The sequence below is a fragment of the Haematobia irritans genome, unplaced genomic scaffold (genome assembly GCF_050003625.1).
Source record: "Haematobia irritans isolate KBUSLIRL unplaced genomic scaffold, ASM5000362v1 scaffold_6, whole genome shotgun sequence".
NCBI classification, from domain to species: Eukaryota; Metazoa; Arthropoda; class Insecta; order Diptera; family Muscidae; genus Haematobia; species Haematobia irritans.
Window position 1 is genome coordinate 872,504 of NW_027445819.1, and position 24,335 is coordinate 896,838.

Consider the following 24,335-nt stretch of genomic DNA (forward strand, 5'->3'; position numbering starts at 1 on the left):
CGTGCCTATGGATTTGATGAACAGACTTACGGCTTGGTGGAGGATTACCTTAAGGGTAGATCTTTCACTGTGAGTGTTGGAGATGCTTTGTCTGGCCAGCGATTGGTGACTGCGGGAGTTCCACAAGGTTCTGTGTTGGGGCCTGTCTTGTATAACTTGTATTTGGCGGATATGCCTGGGCCGCCTGAGGGGGTTCGGCTATTGGTGTATGCGGACGACATTTTGGTCACGTCGTCGCACCCGAGGGCAAGGACGGCCCAGGCTTTGATAAGGGGATATTTGGTGACGCTGGTGGATTATTTTCGGCAGTGGAGGCTTGTACTGAATGTTGATAAGTGCCAGTCCATTATATTCAAGGGGGGAAGGCGCCGTTTGTATAGAAATGCTAGGGGATTTGTGCCATCGATTTCTGTCCCGGGGGGGACTGTGGCGAATGGAACCACTCTGAGGTACCTTGGGGTCACATTTGACGAAGACTGGAGCTTCGTCAGACATGTGGACGGTGCGCTGGAGAGGGCTAGGGCGGTTTTCCACGCCTTTTCTCGAGTATTGAAGTCGAGAAGAGGGTTGTGTGGAAGGGTCAAATTGGCCATATACCGACAGGTAGTCCGCCCTACCCTGGCGTATGGGTACCCGGTGTGGTGTGACATCTCCTCTCGCCAGATGGAGAGGATTCGCATTTATGAGAGGAGAATGCTTAGGCATTGTTTGGGCCTGGTGACGCGATGGGATGGACAGTTAGGGCACTATATAGGACCCTCTCTCACGGCTATCTATGGAAACAGTGGTATCCCTCGGATTGACCGCTATTTGGTGGAGAATGGTATTCGACATTTGGAACACTATCATGATCACCCTAACAGCTTGGTTAGAGATATTGGAAAGACCCAGGAGGAATTTGACGAACTTTTAGCCAGTGGCAAGAGACTACCCCCGACTTGCCTTGGACTAATGGCAGAAAACGGACGACTATATGACGAAAGAGGCAGACTTATGTACTACCATAGACGACATAGGACAGATGACATATACGACATTGTTTATGACCCGACACAATAGGCCTATACTAGGACATAGGAATTGTAAATATTGTAAATATTGTAAATATGTAAATAATTAAATTGAATTTTCCACTTTTGTTAATTTATTATTGTAAATAGTTTTATTTTTAGTTAAATAGTTGTAAGTTAGCATTAGAAATCATATTAGTAATTGCCGGTTTTTACCCTTTTTCCGGACAAAAGAAGACTTAGGGATGCGATATCGCAATGGAAATTTAGAGGCAAATAGGCTGGGCCGGCCTGCCGTATTATTTACTAAAAAATCAAGAGTTATAATCCTAGAAAAAATTTATAGATTGCTAGGAATATGAATTTGAATGATAAGTTAAAAATGTATTGTATATAAATGATTTTGGGTAAATAAAACTAAACTAAACTAAACTGCGGAACAGTATTAGTTCTTGTACAACGTTTGTGAAGTGAATTTAAAAAAAAGTGAAAAATGACTGGTCGTGGTAAAGGTGGCAAAGGCTTGGGAAAAGGTGGCGCTAAACGTCATCGTAAAGTGTTGCGTGATAACATCCAAGGTATTACCAAGCCTGCAATCAGACGTTTGGCTCGTCGTGGCGGTGTAAAACGTATCTCTGGATTGATATACGAAGAAACCCGTGGTGTCCTCAAGGTGTTTTTGGAAAACGTTATTCGTGATGCTGTCACCTACACCGAACATGCTAAGCGTAAAACCGTCACCGCTATGGATGTCGTCTACGCTTTGAAGAGACAAGGCCGCACTTTGTACGGTTTCGGCGGTTAAACATTTTCTTGACGCTATTTGGAGAATATTTAAATACTTTAATACAAAAACAATCGGTCCTTTTCAGGACCACAAAATATATTTACAAAAGAGATCATCTTGTTACAAATTTATTTAATTATTTTAATAATAAAATTTTAAATTTACTTGGTTTAAATAAAATTACAAACATTTGGTTTGCCGTCGGCAAAACATTGTTACTAACCCAATGAAACAATTATGTATGGACTTACCAAAGGCGACTAATATGCTATTTTTCTGCCGTCGGCACTTGAAAAACATGACATACACTACAAAATAAAAACTCTACGAATGTAATACATACGAAACATATATGCAATTCTCTATATGTCATTTCTCGTCCCATTCCCCAAAGAAAATGATTCTATGATTCTCTTACTCTCTTTTTGCAGAAATCAAAGAAAATGATTCTATGTTGCACTGTACTCGATCCTAGTCTCATTTGTTCTTTTGCGTGACGCTCTTACTCTCTTTTTGCAGAAATCAGTTATGTATGTATTGATACAAACAGCTTTCTCTGTCATCAACTATTTGCAACTTCCCGCTAGAAGTTACGAACACTTACGATCCTACTAGACTTCGGCTTTGCCAAAGCATACAAAAGATACATATGTAGTAAATAATCAGAGCTGATACAGATGAAAATAAAATTTGTTGTTTTTCGATATTAGGAATAAATGGCATTAGATAGGAACAAAATGAAAAAATGAAGTGACGAAATTTTTCGATGCCATAACTAAACTAAATATATGTATATATATCTTCATATAAATTTTTTATAGTAAATTTTATTGTTACAGAAAAAAGTATGTATGAAATTATATTATTTGAAAATATTTTTTCTCTTTTTAAAAATGTTTTGTCGTCCTGAAAAGGACGGATTGTTGTTTGATAGAGATACGATGGTCTGTATTTACATTTTCTTGTAGATAATTTAAGCCTTCTTTTCGGTCTTCTTGGGCAAGAGAACAGCTTGGATGTTTGGCAATACACCACCTTGAGCAATGGTGACACCGGACAACAATTTGTTCAATTCTTCGTCATTACGGATAGCCAATTGCAAGTGACGAGGGATAATTCTTGTCTTTTTGTTGTCACGAGCAGCGTTACCAGCCAATTCAAGAACTTCAGCGGCCAAGTATTCCATCACAGCAGCCAAGTAAACTGGAGCTCCAGCACCAACACGCTCAGCATAGTTGCCTTTGCGCAAAAGACGATGAATACGACCGACGGGGAATTGAAGCCCAGCACGATTGGAACGAGACTTTGCCTTTCCCTTAACTTTGCCACCTTTACCGCGTCCAGACATGTTTCAATTTTTTTTTCTTTTTCACTTCACTTCACAAAACACTAATGATAGCGTTTAACTAGTTGTCAGTTCTTTATATACTTTTCGTTCGAGCTATTTAATACATTTGGGGGTTGTTTTGCTGCTCGTTTTCCGCTACCTGAATATCTTGTGCACGAAATGGTACAAATGTGTGCTCACTGCTGCGCACACACAAATTTCTCTAAGCAGTGTTAAAGTGTTTGTGTGAAAAATAATAACTAGTGAAAATGCCTCCAAAAGCCAGTGGTAAAGCAGCAAAGAAGGCCGGCAAAGCCCAAAAGAACATCACAAAGGGTGACAAGACCAAGAGACGCACCAAGCGTAAGGAGAGTTATGCCATCTACATTTACAAAGTGTTGAAGCAAGTACATCCCGATACTGGTATCTCTTCAAAGGCAATGAGCATCATGAACAGTTTCGTTAATGATATCTTCGAACGTATTGCCGCCGAAGCCTCTCGTTTGGCTCACTACAACAAGCGTTCCACCATCACCAGTCGGGAAATCCAAACTGCCGTTCGTCTATTATTGCCCGGTGAATTGGCTAAGCACGCTGTCAGTGAAGGTACCAAAGCCGTTACTAAGTACACCAGCTCCAAGTAAATGGCTTTATATTTCGTCGAAAATTTATTTCCTCCACCATCAAAGGCCCTTTTCAGGGCCACAAAAATCATTAAAAAAGAGATTTTCTTTGTTGATCAACTAAAGACAAAATATCTTTATTTTATTTCAATAAAAAAAAAATACATCTTCCATCGAATAATAAGAAATAATTGATTTTTCAACTAAGAAAAATTCAATGTTGTAATCTTCATTTTATTAAAATTCTATTATGGCATTTCATTACTATGTCTAACTTCTATTAAAATTCTAATTTGGCATTTCATTACTGTTTCTTCAATATTTCTTCTTTTTATTTTTCTTCATTATAATAACGTCGCTATAATATTTTTCTCAGAGTAAAAGACTTTATTACATTGATCGTATGCATTACTGTAAATGGCGTAGTTAAAGGATGTGTGTGTGTGTGAGAGAGAGTTTTGATGATGACTCTATGCGTAGGTACATGAAACCTTTTTTTCTAGAATTCTAATTGCTGTGGTTTATTACCACATCCCAATAGGCTAATCCAGTTTTGGAAAAATTCCCATAAAACATGTGATTATAAATTTCAATTTTACCGTGAAAAATAGATTAAGTACAATGTATATTTATTTAAATAAAAATTAGGTAACAAAACAAAATTGTTTGCATAAAATTTGTTCTCTTTTTCAAAGATATTTTGTAGCCCTGAAAAGGGCTGTTAGATAAACTGCTTTCGAATATCGAAAATAATCATTCTGCCATGAAATAGAAAATTTACTTCTTGGCGGCGGCTTTTTTAGCAGCTGGTTTCTTGGCAGCGGCGGCCTTTTTGGGTTTGGCTGCTGCTACTGTTTTTGCCTTGGGTGCTTTTGGTTTTGTGGCGGAGGCCTTGGCCTTGGCGGCGGTTTTTGCTGGTTTAGCTTTAACTGTACCGGTCTTTTTGGCAGTTTTAGCCTTAGCCTTTTCGGTCTTCTTCTTTTCTGCTGTCTTCTTAGCGGCAGAAGGTTTCTTTGCAGCAGCCTTCTTTTCTCCACTGGCCTTTTTGGGTGCGGCAGCCTTCTTTTTCTTATCACCAGCTGGGGCCTTCTTCTTTTCGGCGCTCATTGCTTTAGACATTTTGAATGAACCAGATGCACCCTTACCTTTAGTTTGGATCAATTTTCCACTGGCAACAGCGCCCTTCAAATACTTCTTGATGAAGGGAGCCAATTTTTGGGCATCAACTTTGTAGGTGCTGGCCAAATATTTCTTGATGGCAGGCAATGACGAACCACCACGTTCTTTCAATGTTTTGATGGCAGCATCGACCATTTGTTGGGTTGGTGGATGAGATGGGGCAGCAGAGGGCTTCTTTGCCTTGGCAGCAGCTTTTTTAGGTGCCTTTTTCTCAACAGCGGCAACTGGAGATGCGGTGGCTTCAACTACGGCGGCGTCAGACATGTTTTTGTTTTTCACTTTGATTCACTTCAAGCACTAATATACACTAACACGCGTGTACGTTTATTATATATGATTTTTACCGTTCGAACTAGCTATTCTTGGGTACATCGGAATTATGAGAAGTACATAGTAGTCAGCTACGAAATTTTGTGAATTCTTGTGTGGAAGAGAATAAATTTTTTCACAAAAGTTTTGATAGAATAATTAAATTTATGATGACATAGTAAATATATTTAATTGGAATTTATCACATTTCTCTAGTAGAGATATCCACCTAAATGACAAAAAGAATTTCAATTAATAATATTGAAGGGCTAGAGTATTATAATCTTTTGAGTTGTAAGTTTATAAAAGTGTCATCATAAATTTCCAACTAAATTATATAAATTTTACTATTTTTATTGAAAATTGTATAAAATAAAAAAATTATAGGGAATCTTGATATGTTTTCTTTAAAGAAATACGAAAAAATTATACAATTTGCATAGTTTTCATGGTAAAATATTCAATTATATTATGTCGTCTATGACAGTGGAATTCATCATATTGGGATATTTTCCATGAATAAAAGTTTTTCTGCAAATTAATTTCAAAGCTCAAAACTAAAAATGTTTTAGGAAATTTTCATTCAAAAATATAATAGAAATCACACATTTATACTAAAATATAACATTATTAATAAAAAGTGTCAAATTGTAACGAAAAGTTAAAATAATCGTGAAGGTGTGGTATATCATGTACAGCGATGTTAACAATGTTGAATATAGTTGAAACCATAAAATTAAAATATTTGCAAAAGAAATGAAATGTATATATGAAAAATATTAAAACATCGTAGAAAAAATACATGTCGGATTATAATACCATTTTAACAAAATTTTAAATCGAAATACTATGAATAAAAATTTGCCATAGCTGATATACCACCTCTAGCCAAAGAAGTAAAGTAATTGGCTATTTTTGATATAAAATTTCGCAAAAAAAAAACTAAAAGAATTATAACAGCAGAGGGAATAAATTTAAGTCTAACGACTTTAGGAAATATATAAACAATAAACACCCTAGAAAATTCAAAAATAATCTCCGATTTGTTACGAAAAGTTTGCCATATAGGGTTAGAAAATATTTCATAAAATGTTTGCCGCATTGAATGTAGCATTAGATGAAAATAAGAAACAAATCCTCCTACTTATATCTTTTCTTCTTTTGAAAAAATAAATTAATAGAAAATAAATTGTGAATGAGTACGAAAAAATGGAAATTGTGAATGAGTACGAAAAAATGTAAAACCATTGGAAAGCAAAATCTACATCATATAACAACATTCCCTTCATATCCAACCTAATACAAAAAAAAAAAAAAACACAAATGCAATATAGTTTATTGATATCAAATAATAAAGAATAAATTCTTGTCAACTGTAAAGTATTGAAAAAAAATTTTCTCTTTTTATAAAAATATTGTGGTCCTGAAAAGGACCGATTGTTTTTGTAAAAAAAGTTGGCTTTTAATATGTCAAAAATTTAAGCACGTTCTCCACGAATACGTCTGGCCAATTGGATATCCTTGGGCATGATGGTGACACGCTTAGCATGGATAGCGCACAAGTTGGTATCTTCGAATAGACCAACCAAGTAGGCTTCGCTAGCTTCTTGCAAGGCCATGACAGCAGAACTCTGGAAACGCAAGTCAGTTTTGAAATCTTGGGCAATTTCACGAACCAAACGTTGGAAAGGCAATTTGCGGATCAACAATTCTGTGCTCTTTTGGTAACGACGGATTTCACGCAAAGCAACGGTACCAGGGCGGAAACGATGGGGCTTCTTGACACCGCCGGTGGCTGGGGCACTCTTACGAGCAGCTTTAGTAGCCAATTGCTTACGAGGGGCTTTGCCACCGGTAGATTTACGGGCAGTTTGCTTGGTACGAGCCATTTTTCACTTTAATTCTTCACTTCACAAGATATGAACACAAACACTGTCAAAACGTTATTACTTGTGTGCCGAGCATGAACGCGCATATTTATAGAAAAATTGAGCGCGCAAACTGTTAGTTAAGGGTGTGTGTAGGGAAAGATTGAAATATTGTATCTTACAGCTGCCTGTATAAACACGAAGTATACACGAACGAACCCGAGGGTAGATCGTGTCATTAATATTAGTAAGCATTTCAGGGCATTTTTGTATAAATAGAAGCGAAATGAGGCTGGAACAGTATTAGTTCTTGTGCATCATTCGTGAAGTGAAATTTAAAAGTGAAAAATGACTGGTCGTGGTAAAGGTGGCAAAGGCTTGGGAAAAGGTGGCGCTAAACGTCATCGTAAAGTGTTGCGTGATAACATCCAAGGTATTACCAAGCCTGCAATCAGACGTTTGGCTCGTCGTGGCGGTGTAAAACGTATCTCTGGATTGATATACGAAGAAACCCGTGGTGTCCTCAAGGTGTTTTTGGAAAACGTTATTCGTGATGCTGTCACCTACACCGAACATGCTAAGCGTAAAACCGTCACCGCTATGGATGTCGTCTACGCTTTGAAGAGACAAGGCCGCACTTTGTACGGTTTCGGCGGTTAAACATTTTCTTGACGCTATTTGGAGAATATTTAAATACTTTAATACAAAAACAATCGGTCCTTTTCAGGACCACAAAATATATTTACAAAAGAGATCATCTTGTTACAAATTTATTTAATTATTTTAATAATAAAATTTTAAATTTACTTGGTTTAAATAAAATTACAAACATTTGGTTTGCCGTCGGCAAAACATTGTTACTAACCCAATGAAACAATTATGTATGGACTTACCAAAGGCGACTACTATGCTATTTTTCTGAAAAACATGACATACGCTACAAAAGAAAAACACTACGAATGTAATACATACGAAACATATATGCAATTCTCTATATGTCATTTCTCGTCCCATTCCCCAAAGAAAATGATTCTATGATTCTCTTACTCTCTTTTTGCAGAAATCAAAGAAAATGATTCTATGTTGCACTGTACTCGATCCTAGTGTCATTTGTTCTTTTGCGTGACGTTCTTACTCTCTTTTTGCAGAAATCAGTTATGTATGTATTGATACAAACAGCTTTCTCTGTCATCAACTATTTGCAACTTCCCGCTAGAAGTTACGAACACTTACGATCCTACTAGACTTCGGCTTTGCCAAAGCATACAAAAGATACATATGTAGTAAATAATCAGGGTTGATACAGATGAAAATTAAAACACTTCGGCTCAGAAAACGAATGCTCTCTTAATGAAATTGGTGGGAATTTGTTGTTTTTCGATATTAAGCTGAGTACTATGTTCAGTTTTCAAGCTGAAAACCAGCTTATTTTCACGGTTACTTTTTTTAATCAATTAATTTTGAAATATTAAATGGTTCGCAATCAATACATTGGATCCTTTCCATCCATAATTTGAAGAGACTTGATAAAAATGTTATCGTCTTCATATATATTTTTGCACTTTTAATTTAGTGTTTTGGTGAAAAACTCGAACATAGTACTCACCTTTAGGAATAAATGGCATTAGATAGGAACAAAATGAAAATATGAAGTGGCGAAATTTTTCGATGCCATGACAGATGAATATCTTCATATAAATTTTTTTATAGTAAATTTTATTGTTACAGAAAGAAAGTATGTATGAAATTATATTGTTTGAAAATATTTTTTCTCTTTTTAAAAATGTTTTGTCGTCCTGAAAAGGACGGATTGTTGTTTGATAGAGATACGATGGTCTGTATTTACATTTTCTTGTAGATAATTTAAGCCTTCTTTTCGGTCTTCTTGGGCAAGAGAACAGCTTGGATGTTTGGCAATACACCACCTTGAGCAATGGTGACACCGGACAACAATTTGTTCAATTCTTCGTCATTACGGATAGCCAATTGCAAGTGACGAGGGATAATTCTTGTCTTTTTGTTGTCACGAGCAGCGTTACCAGCCAATTCAAGAACTTCAGCGGCCAAGTATTCCATCACAGCAGCCAAGTAAACTGGAGCTCCAGCACCAACACGCTCAGCATAGTTGCCTTTGCGCAAAAGACGATGAATACGACCGACGGGGAATTGAAGCCCAGCACGATTGGAACGAGACTTTGCCTTTCCCTTAACTTTGCCACCTTTACCGCGTCCAGACATGTTTCAATTGTTTTTTCTTTTTCACTTCACTTCACAAAACACTAATGATAGCGTTTAACTAGTTGTCAGTTCTTTATATACTTTTCGTTCGAGCTATTTAATACATTTGAGGGTTGTTTTGCTGCACGAAGAGGCTCGTTTTCCGCTACCTGAATATCTTGTCCACGAAATGGTACAAATGTGTGCTCATCGCTGCGCACACACAAAATTCTCTTTTGAACAGTGTAAACAGTGTTTGTGTGAAAAAAAAAATAGTGAAAATGCCTCCAAAAGCCAGTGGTAAAGCAGCAAAGAAGGCCGGCAAAGCCCAAAAGAACATCACAAAGGGTGACAAGACCAAGAGACGCACCAAGCGTAAGGAGAGTTATGCCATCTACATTTACAAAGTGTTGAAGCAAGTACATCCCGATACTGGTATCTCTTCAAAGGCAATGAGCATCATGAACAGTTTCGTTAATGATATCTTCGAACGTATTGCCGCCGAAGCCTCTCGTTTGGCTCACTACAACAAGCGTTCCACCATCACCAGTCGGGAAATCCAAACTGCCGTTCGTCTATTATTGCCCGGTGAATTGGCTAAGCACGCTGTCAGTGAAGGTACCAAAGCCGTTACTAAGTACACCAGCTCCAAGTAAATGGCTTTATATTTCGTCGAAAATTTATTTCCTCCACCATCAAAGGCCCTTTTCAGGGCCACAAAAATCATTAAAAAAGAGATTTTCTTTGTTGATCAACTAAAAACAAAATATCTTTATTTTATTTCAATAAAAAAAAAAAATACATCTTCCATCGAATAATAAGAAATAATTGATTTTTCAACTAAGAAAAATTCAATGTTGTAATCTTCATTTTATTAAAATTCTATTATGGCATTTCATTACTATGTCTAACTTCTATTAAAATTCTAATTTGGCATTTCATTACTGTTTCTTCAATATTTCTTCTTTTTATTTTTCTTCATTATAATAACGTCGCTATAATATTTTTCTCAGAGTAAAAGACTTTATTACATTGATCGTATGCATTACTGTAAATGGCGTAGTTAAAGGATGTGTGTGTGTGTGAGAGAGAGTTTTGATGATGACTCTATGCGTAGGTACATGAAACCTTTTTTTCTAGAATTCTAATTGCTGTGGTTTATTACCACATCCCAATAGGCTAATCCAGTTTTGGAAAAATTCCCATAAAACATGTGATTATAAATTTCAATTTTACCGTGAAAAATAGATTAAGTACAATGTATATTTATTTAAATAAAAATTAGGTAACAAAACAAAATTGTTTGCATAAAATTTGTTCTCTTTTTCAAAGATATTTTGTAGCCCTGAAAAGGGCTGTTAGATAAACTGCTTTCGAATATCGAAAATAATCATTCTGCCATGAAATAGAAAATTTACTTCTTGGCGGCGGCTTTTTTAGCAGCTGGTTTCTTGGCAGCGGCGGCCTTTTTGGGTTTGGCTGCTGCTACTGTTTTTGCCTTGGGTGCTTTTGGTTTTGTGGCGGAGGCCTTGGCCTTGGCGGCGGTTTTTGCTGGTTTAGCTTTAACTGTACCGGTCTTTTTGGCAGTTTTAGCCTTAGCCTTTTCGGTCTTCTTCTTTTCTGCTGTCTTCTTAGCGGCAGAAGGTTTCTTTGCAGCAGCCTTCTTTTCTCCACTGGCCTTTTTGGGTGCGGCAGCCTTCTTTTTCTTATCACCAGCTGGGGCCTTCTTCTTTTCGGCGCTCATTGCTTTAGACATTTTGAATGAACCAGATGCACCCTTACCTTTAGTTTGGATCAATTTTCCACTGGCAACAGCGCCCTTCAAATACTTCTTGATGAAGGGAGCCAATTTTTGGGCATCAACTTTGTAGGTGCTGGCCAAATATTTCTTGATGGCAGGCAATGACGAACCACCACGTTCTTTCAATGTTTTGATGGCAGCATCGACCATTTGTTGGGTTGGTGGATGAGATGGGGCAGCAGAGGGCTTCTTTGCCTTGGCAGCAGCTTTTTTAGGTGCCTTTTTCTCAACAGCGGCAACTGGAGATGCGGTGGCTTCAACTACGGCGGCGTCAGACATGTTTTTGTTTTTCACTTTGATTCACTTCAAGCACTAATATACACTAACACGCGTGTACGTTTATTATATATGATTTTTACCGTTCGAACTAGCTATTCTTGGGTACATCGGAATTATGAGAAGTACATAGTAGTCAGCTACGAAATTTTGTGAATTCTTGTGTGGAAGAGAATAAATTTTTTCACAAAAGTTTTGATAGAATAATTAAATTTATGATGACATAGTAAATATATTTAATTGGAATTTATCACATTTCTCTAGTAGAGATATCCACCTAAATGACAAAAAGAATTTCAATTAATAATATTGAAGGGCTAGAGTATTATAATCTTTTGAGTTGTAAGTTTATAAAAGTGTCATCATAAATTTCCAACTAAATTATATAAATTTTACTATTTTTATTGAAAATTGTATAAAATAAAAAAATTATAGGGAATCTTGATATGTTTTCTTTAAAGAAATACGAAAAAATTATACAATTTGCATAGTTTTCATGGTAAAATATTCAATTATATTATGTCGTCTATGACAGTGGAATTCATCATATTGGGATATTTTCCATGAATAAAAGTTTTTCTGCAAATTAATTTCAAAGCTCAAAACTAAAAATGTTTTAGGAAATTTTCATTCAAAAATATAATAGAAATCACACATTTATACTAAAATATAACATTATTAATAAAAAGTGTCAAATTGTAACGAAAAGTTAAAATAATCGTGAAGGTGTGGTATATCATGTACAGCGATGTTAACAATGTTGAATATAGTTGAAACCATAAAATTAAAATATTTGCAAAAGAAATGAAATGTATATATGAAAAATATTAAAACATCGTAGAAAAAATACATGTCGGATTATAATACCATTTTAACAAAATTTTAAATCGAAATACTATGAATAAAAATTTGCCATAGCTGATATACCACCTCTAGCCAAAGAAGTAAAGTAATTGGCTATTTTTGATATAAAATTTCGCAAAAAAAAAACTAAAAGAATTATAACAGCAGAGGGAATAAATTTAAGTCTAACGACTTTAGGAAATATATAAACAATAAACACCCTAGAAAATTCAAAAATAATCTCCGATTTGTTACGAAAAGTTTGCCATATAGGGTTAGAAAATATTTCATAAAATGTTTGCCGCATTGAATGTAGCATTAGATGAAAATAAGAAACAAATCCTCCTACTTATATCTTTTCTTCTTTTGAAAAAATAAATTAATAGAAAATAAATTGTGAATGAGTACGAAAAAATGGAAATTGTGAATGAGTACGAAAAAATGTAAAACCATTGGAAAGCAAAATCTACATCATATAACAACATTCCCTTCATATCCAACCTAATACAAAAAAAAAAAAAACACAAATGCAATATAGTTTATTGATATCAAATAATAAAGAATAAATTCTTGTCAACTGTAAAGTATTGAAAAAAAATTTTCTCTTTTTATAAAAATATTGTGGTCCTGAAAAGGACCGATTGTTTTTGTAAAAAAAGTTGGCTTTTAATATGTCAAAAATTTAAGCACGTTCTCCACGAATACGTCTGGCCAATTGGATATCCTTGGGCATGATGGTGACACGCTTAGCATGGATAGCGCACAAGTTGGTATCTTCGAATAGACCAACCAAGTAGGCTTCGCTAGCTTCTTGCAAGGCCATGACAGCAGAACTCTGGAAACGCAAGTCAGTTTTGAAATCTTGGGCAATTTCACGAACCAAACGTTGGAAAGGCAATTTGCGGATCAACAATTCTGTGCTCTTTTGGTAACGACGGATTTCACGCAAAGCAACGGTACCAGGGCGGAAACGATGGGGCTTCTTGACACCGCCGGTGGCTGGGGCACTCTTACGAGCAGCTTTAGTAGCCAATTGCTTACGAGGGGCTTTGCCACCGGTAGATTTACGGGCAGTTTGCTTGGTACGAGCCATTTTTCACTTTAATTCTTCACTTCACAAGATATGAACACAAACACTGTCAAAACGTTATTACTTGTGTGCCGAGCATGAACGCGCATATTTATAGAAAAATTGAGCGCGCAAACTGTTAGTTAAGGGTGTGTGTAGGGAAAGATTGAAATATTGTATCTTACAGCTGCCTGTATAAACACGAAGTATACACGAACGAACCCGAGGGTAGATCGTGTCATTAATATTAGTAAGCATTTCAGGGCATTTTTGTATAAATAGAAGCGAAATGAGGCTGGAACAGTATTAGTTCTTGTGCATCATTCGTGAAGTGAAATTTAAAAGTGAAAAATGACTGGTCGTGGTAAAGGTGCCAGTCCACTTTAATACTCACAGTGTCAGTGCAAAGTGATAAAGACTAAAAAACTATATAACACAAATTGCTGTTTTACCGACGGCTTTTTGATAATTGACAATTGGTGTTTTGCCGACGGCTTTTGTATTTCACTACACTAGCTTGAAACAAAATTTTAATCCACTCAGTTTGAAACAAAAAATAATCTAAATCGCAGTGAATTTTGTGATACTTACCTGGATTTTTGAGAAGAAATAGTAGTCTTCGAATATTTTGACTATTGGTGTCACTTACCTGAAAAAGTGAGAATCACATAGTAAGCAGAAAATTTTTTCAACATTTTTCTGGTCACATGAAATTTTGAGAATCGAAAAGGAGGCAGTGAAAATTGAACTTTTTTCATATTGGACTCTCTAAGGAGGGTTGTTGCAACGGCCTCAAGCATGAGTGCCAGCGGTGGACGTGAGGAAGCCGTTGGTCATCTTGGGGCAGTTAAAAAGACTGGTAATATGTCTAATATAACTATAACAAACAACAGTGGACATGGAAAAGCCATTGAAATAATCAATAATAATATGGGTGCCCCTGACAACGAGGGTGAATGTGCAACTGACGCCACCCTATGTACTTCAGATGGCTTTCAGCCCGTCGTGGATAAGAAGCATCGTAAGAAGAAAAGGAAGAAGAAGACTGGGGATGACAGCGACTCCCCGTACGAAACCTTGAAATTCAATTTGGCTCTCAAACAATTCAATGAGACAATTGAAAAATTGCAACAAGAAAGGCAACTTTTATTGAATAGAATAGCCGAACTGGAGAGATATGTCCATGATAATAACAATGGCGCAGGAAATAATAATGCCTCGAATAATGCTGTGGATGAAATTATTCCATCAAATTTAAATAATAATAATAATGCTATCGAAGTAGCCGGAGGCTTCGATATGGCGTGTGGATATGAAGATGTCACAATGCAGGTGACTCCAAATGAAATTGAAATACCGGTCACAACCAACCGATACAGTGTTTTAGCGGACGAGAGACACATTGACACCAGCAGAGGAGCCATCCCAAAGGGAGGTGGAGCGGGAATAGGTGCCTCAACAAAAAATGCAGAACAAGGAAATGATGACAACAATAACAATAACCAAAACAACAGGAAATCAGGTAAGACTAGACCACCTGTTATTAAAATATACAATGCCAATATTAAAGAATTAGGAAATAGAATCAGAAATTTGATAGGCCATGACCTCTTTACCTTAAAAATTGCGAACCGTAACATGGTATGTCTAAAGATGGTGGAACTTGTAGATTACGACAAAGTATGTAAGATGCTAGTGGATAGGATGTATCGTTTCTTTACTTATACTCCTAAGAATAGGAAACCATATACTTTGGCGATAAATGGGTTATCAAAGACCTATGATGTTGAGGAGGTTAGGGCTTTTCTACTCAAGAAAAACCTTGACATAGACATAAAGAATTTGATGAACCTTGAGAATGACAGATGGATCGTACAGCTCTCCATGGGGTCGGATGTCCAGGCGTTCCGCAAGATTCAGTATATCATAAACTGCAAAGTGAGCATGTCCAGGCTGAAGAAAGGAGGATTATTGCAATGTAGAAATTGCCAGCGATTTGGACATTCGTCAGTAAATTGTCATTTAGAATTTCGATGTGTTAAGTGTGGTCAATCCCATGGCCCCGGAAAATGCGAGATTCCTGATAAAGAACACAATAACAAGGAGTTCACCACCACTGACCCGAAAACTGGAGCGATAGTACAGACGATTGGGATTCCAGTCCGATGTGTTAACTGTAATATGGAAGGACATGTTGCTAGCGATAGGAACTGTCCCAGAAGACTTGATTTAGTCCGCAAAATAGCAGAAAGAAAGGCTGCTGATCAGGCAGCCAAGGCCGCGAGATATAATGCTATACCTGCTCGCAATGTTCCAAACCCGGGACGTAGTGCCCCCAGGACTGGCAATTTGTCTTATGCAAATGTTACGCGAGGACCACAGGCGATGCCCTCCTCATTTTTGTTTATGAGCCCTGAAGGGAGAGAAGAAGTTCGAGGGAACAATACTGAAATGGCAAAGGCTAGCGCGGCAATGGCTGGCTTCAATAATGAGGTCAAAAGAGTATTAGGTCAGGATTTTCTGACCTGTATGAGAAGGATTGATCAGTTCCGGGTTGAGTATAGCCGCCTGAGAAATGATGACGAGAAGATGCAAGCCATGATGGGGTTGTTATGGAGTTTCCGTGAAAATGGACAACATTAAATGTATTTTCATCAATGTCAACTCTATAGTGTCCCTAGCTAGGAGACACTATCTTAATCTGTTTGTGAAGGCGAAAAAACCTGACGTCTTAATGGTCGCTGAGCATAAACTTAAGGACAATCATACTTTTGAACTGGAGGGCTACACGGTTTTTCGTCAAAATAGGAATAATGGTAATGGGGGTGGTACGGCGATATGCCTCAGGGAAAATATAAAGGGGGAAAGACTGTCTGTCCGTTTCATAGATCTGGAGGGTACTATTGTTAAAGTTAGGGGTATAGGCAATAGGGCGATTTTATTTATATCATTATATTCGAGCCCTAGGGCGGTGTTGAATAGGATAGATTTAGATATGTTAGAGACCATAATAGGACCTGATTGTGCAGTGATTGGTGGTGATCTCAATGCGAGACACACATATTGGGGGGATTGTCTGGATAACACCCGTGGAAGGACTCTCAAAAGATGGCTTGATATGAGCCCAACGTTGGTAATTAGACCAACTAATAGCCCAACAACTGGGACATCATTTATAGACATTTTCTTGACTTCAGCTGATATAAGACTTACTGACGGACCAAACGGAGGACAAACAGTGAACGGACTACGGACACTAGATTACGACTCGGACCATAGGGCAGTTGAGATTAATATTATGCTCAGCGACCTAGAGGTACGGGACCCTGATGAAATCTACTTATATGGGAAAATGAGGAACCGTGTATTTAACGACTCTTTGAATGAAATTTTGTCTACAAGAATCCCACCTGTGGACCGGAATTTGACAATATCTGAAATTGATGAGCACGTGGACTTCCTCACGGCTTCAGTGAAGACGGCCATGGAAAACAGCATTCCGAAGAGAAAACCAGGAGTCGGCAGGATGAATCGACTACCGAGGGACATAATTTCCTTAATCTCCCAGAAGAAAAACCTTAGAAGACGGATTTTCAGAATACACAATCATCAAGACGCAAGAGAAATTAGAGTGCAAATCCGCCTATTGGATAAGATAATAAGAGAAAGAATAACATTATTCGAGGAGGAACATTGTGTTAGGATACTTTCGTCGATTAGACCAGGTAATAATCTTTTCAAAGATGTGAAGAAACTCACATGCACCAAGGCAGGAAGGGCGACTGGTGATCTCATATGCAACGGAGGCCAGACTATTAGCTCTGATAGGGAGAAGACGGAGTTATTGGCATCAACTTTTGCTGACGTCCAGGGACAAGTGAATACGGCTGGACTGGCAGTTTCTGGCGATCCCCCGCCCCCTTTAGTGTCTTTTGGATCTCAAATACTTGCAAATGGAGAACGAACTGGAGCATCATATACAAGTCCTATTAGGTTCATCAAATCCGATGAGATAGGTGCTAGATTGAGAAGATTGAACAATAAAAAGAGCTCCGGTGAGGATGGCATACCTAATTTTGTGGTAAGGAGAATTGATCGTAGAATCTGGACACACCTGGCCATTTTATATAATCAATGCCTAAACTCTGCATATTTCCCATCTAAATGGAAGAGGGCTATTGTTGTGCCGATATTAAAACCAGGAAAAGACCCAACAGACCCTAAGTCTTACAGGCCCATATCATTATTATCAAATCTTGGCAAACTATTTGAAGCTTTGATTCTGGATAGATTGGAGGATCAAATTGAGGATAACCATGTGGTTGGGGATTTCCAATTTGGTTTTAGAGCAGAGACATCCACAGAGCATGCTCTAACTGTTTTGACCGATAAAGTGTCCAGGGGCTTCATGGACCGTAGTGCGACGGTGGCGGTCAGCCTCGATTTTGAAAAAGCATTCGATACGGTCTGGCACGAGGGCCTTTTGGAGAAAATGGGAAATTATGGTATTGAATCACACTTGACCAAATTGATTGGAAATTATCTCATGGGAAGATCGTTCACGGTGCGAGTTCAAGAGGAGACATCGGGTCCCAGGAGTGTCTTGGCTGGAGTGCCTCAGGGATCAATCCTGGGCCCGACACTATATAATTTATATCTGGCAGATATCCCACAGCCCCATGGTAATGATCTGTTGATAATGTATGCTGATGACATACTGGTAGCGGCTACTCATGCGAGGGCTAGGATCGCGCAAACCCGCCTAGAACAGTATTTAACAGTACTCTCGGACTACTTCGATAGATGGAGGCTGAAACTGAACATACCCAAATGTAGATCTATCATCTTCAAGGGCAGAAGAAACACATTATATAGGAATGCTAGGGGATTCACCCCTATGATCAGGATTAGAAATGAGGTTATCCGGAATGATGGTGAACTGAAATACCTGGGTGTGAAATTCCAAGAGAACTTTTCCTTCACCAAACAGGTGGATGAAGCAATTAGGAAAGGTAGGGCGGCGTATCAGGCGCTACAAAAGGCCATGGGACAAAGAAGGGGACTCACTCGACAGGTGAAAATGATAATATACAAGGTTGCTGTCAGACCAGTTATATCATATGGTTTCCCCATATGGTTTAATGTTTCCTCGACTCAAATGGAGAGAGTAAGAATACTCGAAAGGAAGATTTTGAGACATTGCCTCTGCCTTCGGGGCACTTCCATAGATGGACGTTATCGTTCGCCCTCTAATGAACTGGTATATGAATCAAGTGGAACGCCAAGGATAGACGCCTTCATGGTGAGGTCGACGCTGGCCAGAATTGGAAAAAATATAACGCACCCGAATGGTTTAGTCAGGGGTGGTTGTGCTACAAGGGAGGTTTATCAGAGGGCCGCTGAGATGGGCAGCCATCTCCCCCCTATATGCCTTCAGTACCTCGATGATGATGGTCTCTTATTTGATGATGATGGAAGACTGGTTTTCTTCAATAGAACGCTCGGGTCACTAGACTCTTTGAGCAATACGTACAGCCTAGCACAATGACCTTGTCGTGATCCACATAGTCCGGCAATCTTTGTAAATACGTTCCCTTAGTTTCCTTTTTTTTCCTATTCCAATCTTTTTTCTTTTTGTAAATACCTTCAATTAGTAGACTTGAATCCCCTATTTTATTTTATTTTATTATTTTTTAGTTTTATTTTTGTAAATAGTGTAAATATCGTAGTAGTTAAGCATCAATGAAAAAAACCAAAAAGTGTTCCCGATTTTTTTACCCTTTTTTAACGGGAAATTCATACAAATTGAAATAACAAACAAAATTGGCATTATAAAGTGGTCTAGTCTTTCTGAGCTACTTAATATTTAACGAAACGAATGCATTCCTAGAAAAATGAATCTCTATGTTCATGCTGAGGAGTAGATATCAATATAATATAAGATACAAGATTTAAATATTGTAAAATTAGATTTAAGACTAATGGAAAATAAAAACGAATCTGAATCTGAATCTGCGGAACAGTATTAGTTCTTGTACAACGTTTGTGAAGTGAATTTAAAAAAAAGTGAAAAATGACTGGTCGTGGTAAAGGTGGCAAAGGCTTGGGAAAAGGTGGCGCTAAACGTCATCGTAAAGTGTTGCGTGATAACATCCAAGGTATTACCAAGCCTGCAATCAGACGTTTGGCTCGTCGTGGCGGTGTAAAACGTATCTCTGGATTGATATACGAAGAAACCCGTGGTGTCCTCAAGGTGTTTTTGGAAAACGTTATTCGTGATGCTGTCACCTACACCGAACATGCTAAGCGTAAAACCGTCACCGCTATGGATGTCGTCTACGCTTTGAAGAGACAAGGCCGCACTTTGTACGGTTTCGGCGGTTAAACATTTTCTTGACGCTATTTGGAGAATATTTAAATACTTTAATACAAAAACAATCGGTCCTTTTCAGGACCACAAAATATATTTACAAAAGAGATCATCTTGTTACAAATTTATTTAATTATTTTAATAATAAAATTTTAAATTTACTTGGTTTAAATAAAATTACAAACATTTGGTTTGCCGTCGGCAAAACATTGTTACTAACCCAATGAAACAATTATGTATGGACTTACCAAAGGCGACTAATATGCTATTTTTCTGCCGTCGGCACTTGAAAAACATGACATACACTACAAAATAAAAACTCTACGAATGTAATACATACGAAACATATATGCAATTCTCTATATGTCATTTCTCGTCCCATTCCCCAAAGAAAATGATTCTATGATTCTCTTACTCTCTTTTTGCAGAAATCAAAGAAAATGATTCTATGTTGCACTGTACTCGATCCTAGTCTCATTTGTTCTTTTGCGTGACGCTCTTACTCTCTTTTTGCAGAAATCAGTTATGTATGTATTGATACAAACAGCTTTCTCTGTCATCAACTATTTGCAACTTCCCGCTAGAAGTTACGAACACTTACGATCCTACTAGACTTCGGCTTTGCCAAAGCATACAAAAGATACATATGTAGTAAATAATCAGAGCTGATACAGATGAAAATAAAATTTGTTGTTTTTCGATATTAGGAATAAATGGCATTAGATAGGAACAAAATGAAAAAATGAAGTGACGAAATTTTTCGATGCCATAACTAAACTAAATATATGTATATATATCTTCATATAAATTTTTTATAGTAAATTTTATTGTTACAGAAAAAAGTATGTATGAAATTATATTATTTGAAAATATTTTTTCTCTTTTTAAAAATGTTTTGTCGTCCTGAAAAGGACGGATTGTTGTTTGATAGAGATACGATGGTCTGTATTTACATTTTCTTGTAGATAATTTAAGCCTTCTTTTCGGTCTTCTTGGGCAAGAGAACAGCTTGGATGTTTGGCAATACACCACCTTGAGCAATGGTGACACCGGACAACAATTTGTTCAATTCTTCGTCATTACGGATAGCCAATTGCAAGTGACGAGGGATAATTCTTGTCTTTTTGTTGTCACGAGCAGCGTTACCAGCCAATTCAAGAACTTCAGCGGCCAAGTATTCCATCACAGCAGCCAAGTAAACTGGAGCTCCAGCACCAACACGCTCAGCATAGTTGCCTTTGCGCAAAAGACGATGAATACGACCGACGGGGAATTGAAGCCCAGCACGATTGGAACGAGACTTTGCCTTTCCCTTAACTTTGCCACCTTTACCGCGTCCAGACATGTTTCAATTTTTTTTTCTTTTTCACTTCACTTCACAAAACACTAATGATAGCGTTTAACTAGTTGTCAGTTCTTTATATACTTTTCGTTCGAGCTATTTAATACATTTGGGGGTTGTTTTGCTGCTCGTTTTCCGCTACCTGAATATCTTGTGCACGAAATGGTACAAATGTGTGCTCACTGCTGCGCACACACAAATTTCTCTAAGCAGTGTTAAAGTGTTTGTGTGAAAAATAATAACTAGTGAAAATGCCTCCAAAAGCCAGTGGTAAAGCAGCAAAGAAGGCCGGCAAAGCCCAAAAGAACATCACAAAGGGTGACAAGACCAAGAGACGCACCAAGCGTAAGGAGAGTTATGCCATCTACATTTACAAAGTGTTGAAGCAAGTACATCCCGATACTGGTATCTCTTCAAAGGCAATGAGCATCATGAACAGTTTCGTTAATGATATCTTCGAACGTATTGCCGCCGAAGCCTCTCGTTTGGCTCACTACAACAAGCGTTCCACCATCACCAGTCGGGAAATCCAAACTGCCGTTCGTCTATTATTGCCCGGTGAATTGGCTAAGCACGCTGTCAGTGAAGGTACCAAAGCCGTTACTAAGTACACCAGCTCCAAGTAAATGGCTTTATATTTCGTCGAAAATTTATTTCCTCCACCATCAAAGGCCCTTTTCAGGGCCACAAAAATCATTAAAAAAGAGATTTTCTTTGTTGATCAACTAAAGACAAAATATCTTTATTTTATTTCAATAAAAAAAAAATACATCTTCCATCGAATAATAAGAAATAATTGATTTTTCAACTAAGAAAAATTCAATGTTGTAATCTTCATTTTATTAAAATTCTATTATGGCATTTCATTACTATGTCTAACTTCTATTAAAATTCTAATTTGGCATTTCATTACTGTTTCTTCAATATTTCTTCTTTTTATTTTTCTTCATTATAATAACGTCGCTATAATATTTTTCTCAGAGTAAAAGACTTTATTACATTGATCGTATGCATTACTGTAAATGGCGTAGTTAAAGGATGTGTGTGTGTGTGAGAGAGAGTTTTGATGATGACTCTATGCGTAGGTACATGAAACCTTTTTTTCTAGAATTCTAATTGCTGTGGTTTATTACCACATCCCAATAGGCTAATCCAGTTTTGGAAAAATTCCCATAAAACATGTGATTATAAATTTCAATTTTACCGTGAAAAATAGATTAAGTACAATGTATATTTATTTAAATAAAAATTAGGTAACAAAACAAAATTGTTTGCATAAAATTTGTTCTCTTTTTCAAAGATATTTTGTAGCCCTGAAAAGGGCTGTTAGATAAACTGCTTTCGAATATCGAAAATAATCATTCTGCCATGAAATAGAAAATTTACTTCTTGGCGGCGGCTTTTTTAGCAGCTGGTTTCTTGGCAGCGGCGGCCTTTTTGGGTTTGGCTGCTGCTACTGTTTTTGCCTTGGGTGCTTTTGGTTTTGTGGCGGAGGCCTTGGCCTTGGCGGCGGTTTTTGCTGGTTTAGCTTTAACTGTACCGGTCTTTTTGGCAGTTTTAGCCTTAGCCTTTTCGGTCTTCTTCTTTTCTGCTGTCTTCTTAGCGGCAGAAGGTTTCTTTGCAGCAGCCTTCTTTTCTCCACTGGCCTTTTTGGGTGCGGCAGCCTTCTTTTTCTTATCACCAGCTGGGGCCTTCTTCTTTTCGGCGCTCATTGCTTTAGACATTTTGAATGAACCAGATGCACCCTTACCTTTAGTTTGGATCAATTTTCCACTGGCAACAGCGCCCTTCAAATACTTCTTGATGAAGGGAGCCAATTTTTGGGCATCAACTTTGTAGGTGCTGGCCAAATATTTCTTGATGGCAGGCAATGACGAACCACCACGTTCTTTCAATGTTTTGATGGCAGCATCGACCATTTGTTGGGTTGGTGGATGAGATGGGGCAGCAGAGGGCTTCTTTGCCTTGGCAGCAGCTTTTTTAGGTGCCTTTTTCTCAACAGCGGCAACTGGAGATGCGGTGGCTTCAACTACGGCGGCGTCAGACATGTTTTTGTTTTTCACTTTGATTCACTTCAAGCACTAATATACACTAACACGCGTGTACGTTTATTATATATGATTTTTACCGTTCAAGATTCAGATTTCAGATTTCAAAATTTAGGTTTTATTGGTCAAAAATTTCTAAACTATTACAGTTGAAACCTTACAACTACAATTTTCAACTACATACATACATATATAGATTCTTATATTTAGCGTATATATAATACTTTTCTAAATTTATCTAAATATTACAAAATACGGCTTAAACTATTTATTTAAGCTAGTCTCTATTTCAAATTTTTTCTCAATTAAACAAAATTTCCCTGAAAAATGACTAATAAAAACAGGGGCCATAACGTTTTTCTATTATTTTACTTAAAAACTATCACTTAAAACTAAAATCGAAAAAATATATACAATTGCCCTTAGAGTTACTATTGTGCCAAACTGTAAACAGTGTCGTCCACGTCTAGCGTACCATATCGTCGATGATAAAACACAAGCCTCTCATCCCTAAAGAGAAGTCCCTGTCTATCTAACTGTAACAGACATATCGGCGGTCGATATGTCAAATGAGGAAGATTGGCTGGACTGATGTCCTCTACCAAGCAACCCCTCACTAGCGGATTGTCTACAAAAGATGCCCTATCTAGAAAATTTAATGCATTTCTAGTCAGAAATACATCAATCCTATCAATCTCTGCAGAGTCGTAGATGGATTGGTTGGAAGGTCTCCGCCATACACCATCCTCTCCTCTAACAGGCACTAAACCTACACAAGAAGCTAAAATTCTTCTCTCCCATATCCTGAGTAATTCCATTTGGTGTGAAGAAATTCCATACCAAATTGGAAAAGCATTAGCGATGATTGGCCTAATGATTTGTCGATAAATCAATAGTTTCACCTCCTTACTCAGGCCATTTGAGCGTCGAAAGACGCTCAAATAGCAGAAGAACATCCTCTTAACCTTGTCAAGAAGATAGCTAATATGCGACACAAAATCAAATCTGCCTTGGAGAATCACGCCTAAGTATTTAATGCTTTCACAAGTGCGAATGGTACGATCACCAATTGCAATGGCTGGCTCGTATCTTCTAGAGCGAGGATACAAGTTTCGCCTATTGCCTTTGAAAATCACACCTTCACACTTGTCCACATTAAGCCTTAGTCGCCACATATCGAAATATGTGGATAGTTCACCCAAGTATTGATTCAATCTGTCATTGACAACCGCTGCATCTGCTCCTGATGCTGCGACGAATATGTCG

At 37.5% G+C, this 24,335-nt stretch overlaps 2 protein-coding genes across 2 annotated transcripts; both read right to left on the reverse strand.

The window, feature by feature from the left end:
- Positions 1–6,713: 6,713 nt before the first annotated feature.
- On the reverse strand, positions 6,714–7,124 carry LOC142242683 (histone H3). The gene has a single exon (XM_075314244.1). The coding sequence runs from the start codon at positions 7,122–7,124 to the stop codon at positions 6,714–6,716; it is 411 nt and encodes a 136-aa protein (XP_075170359.1).
- Positions 7,125–12,922: 5,798 nt separating this feature from the next.
- Positions 12,923–13,333, reverse strand: LOC142242684 (histone H3). Its single transcript, XM_075314245.1, has one exon. The coding sequence runs from the start codon at positions 13,331–13,333 to the stop codon at positions 12,923–12,925; it is 411 nt and encodes a 136-aa protein (XP_075170360.1).
- Positions 13,334–24,335: the final 11,002 nt, after the last annotated feature.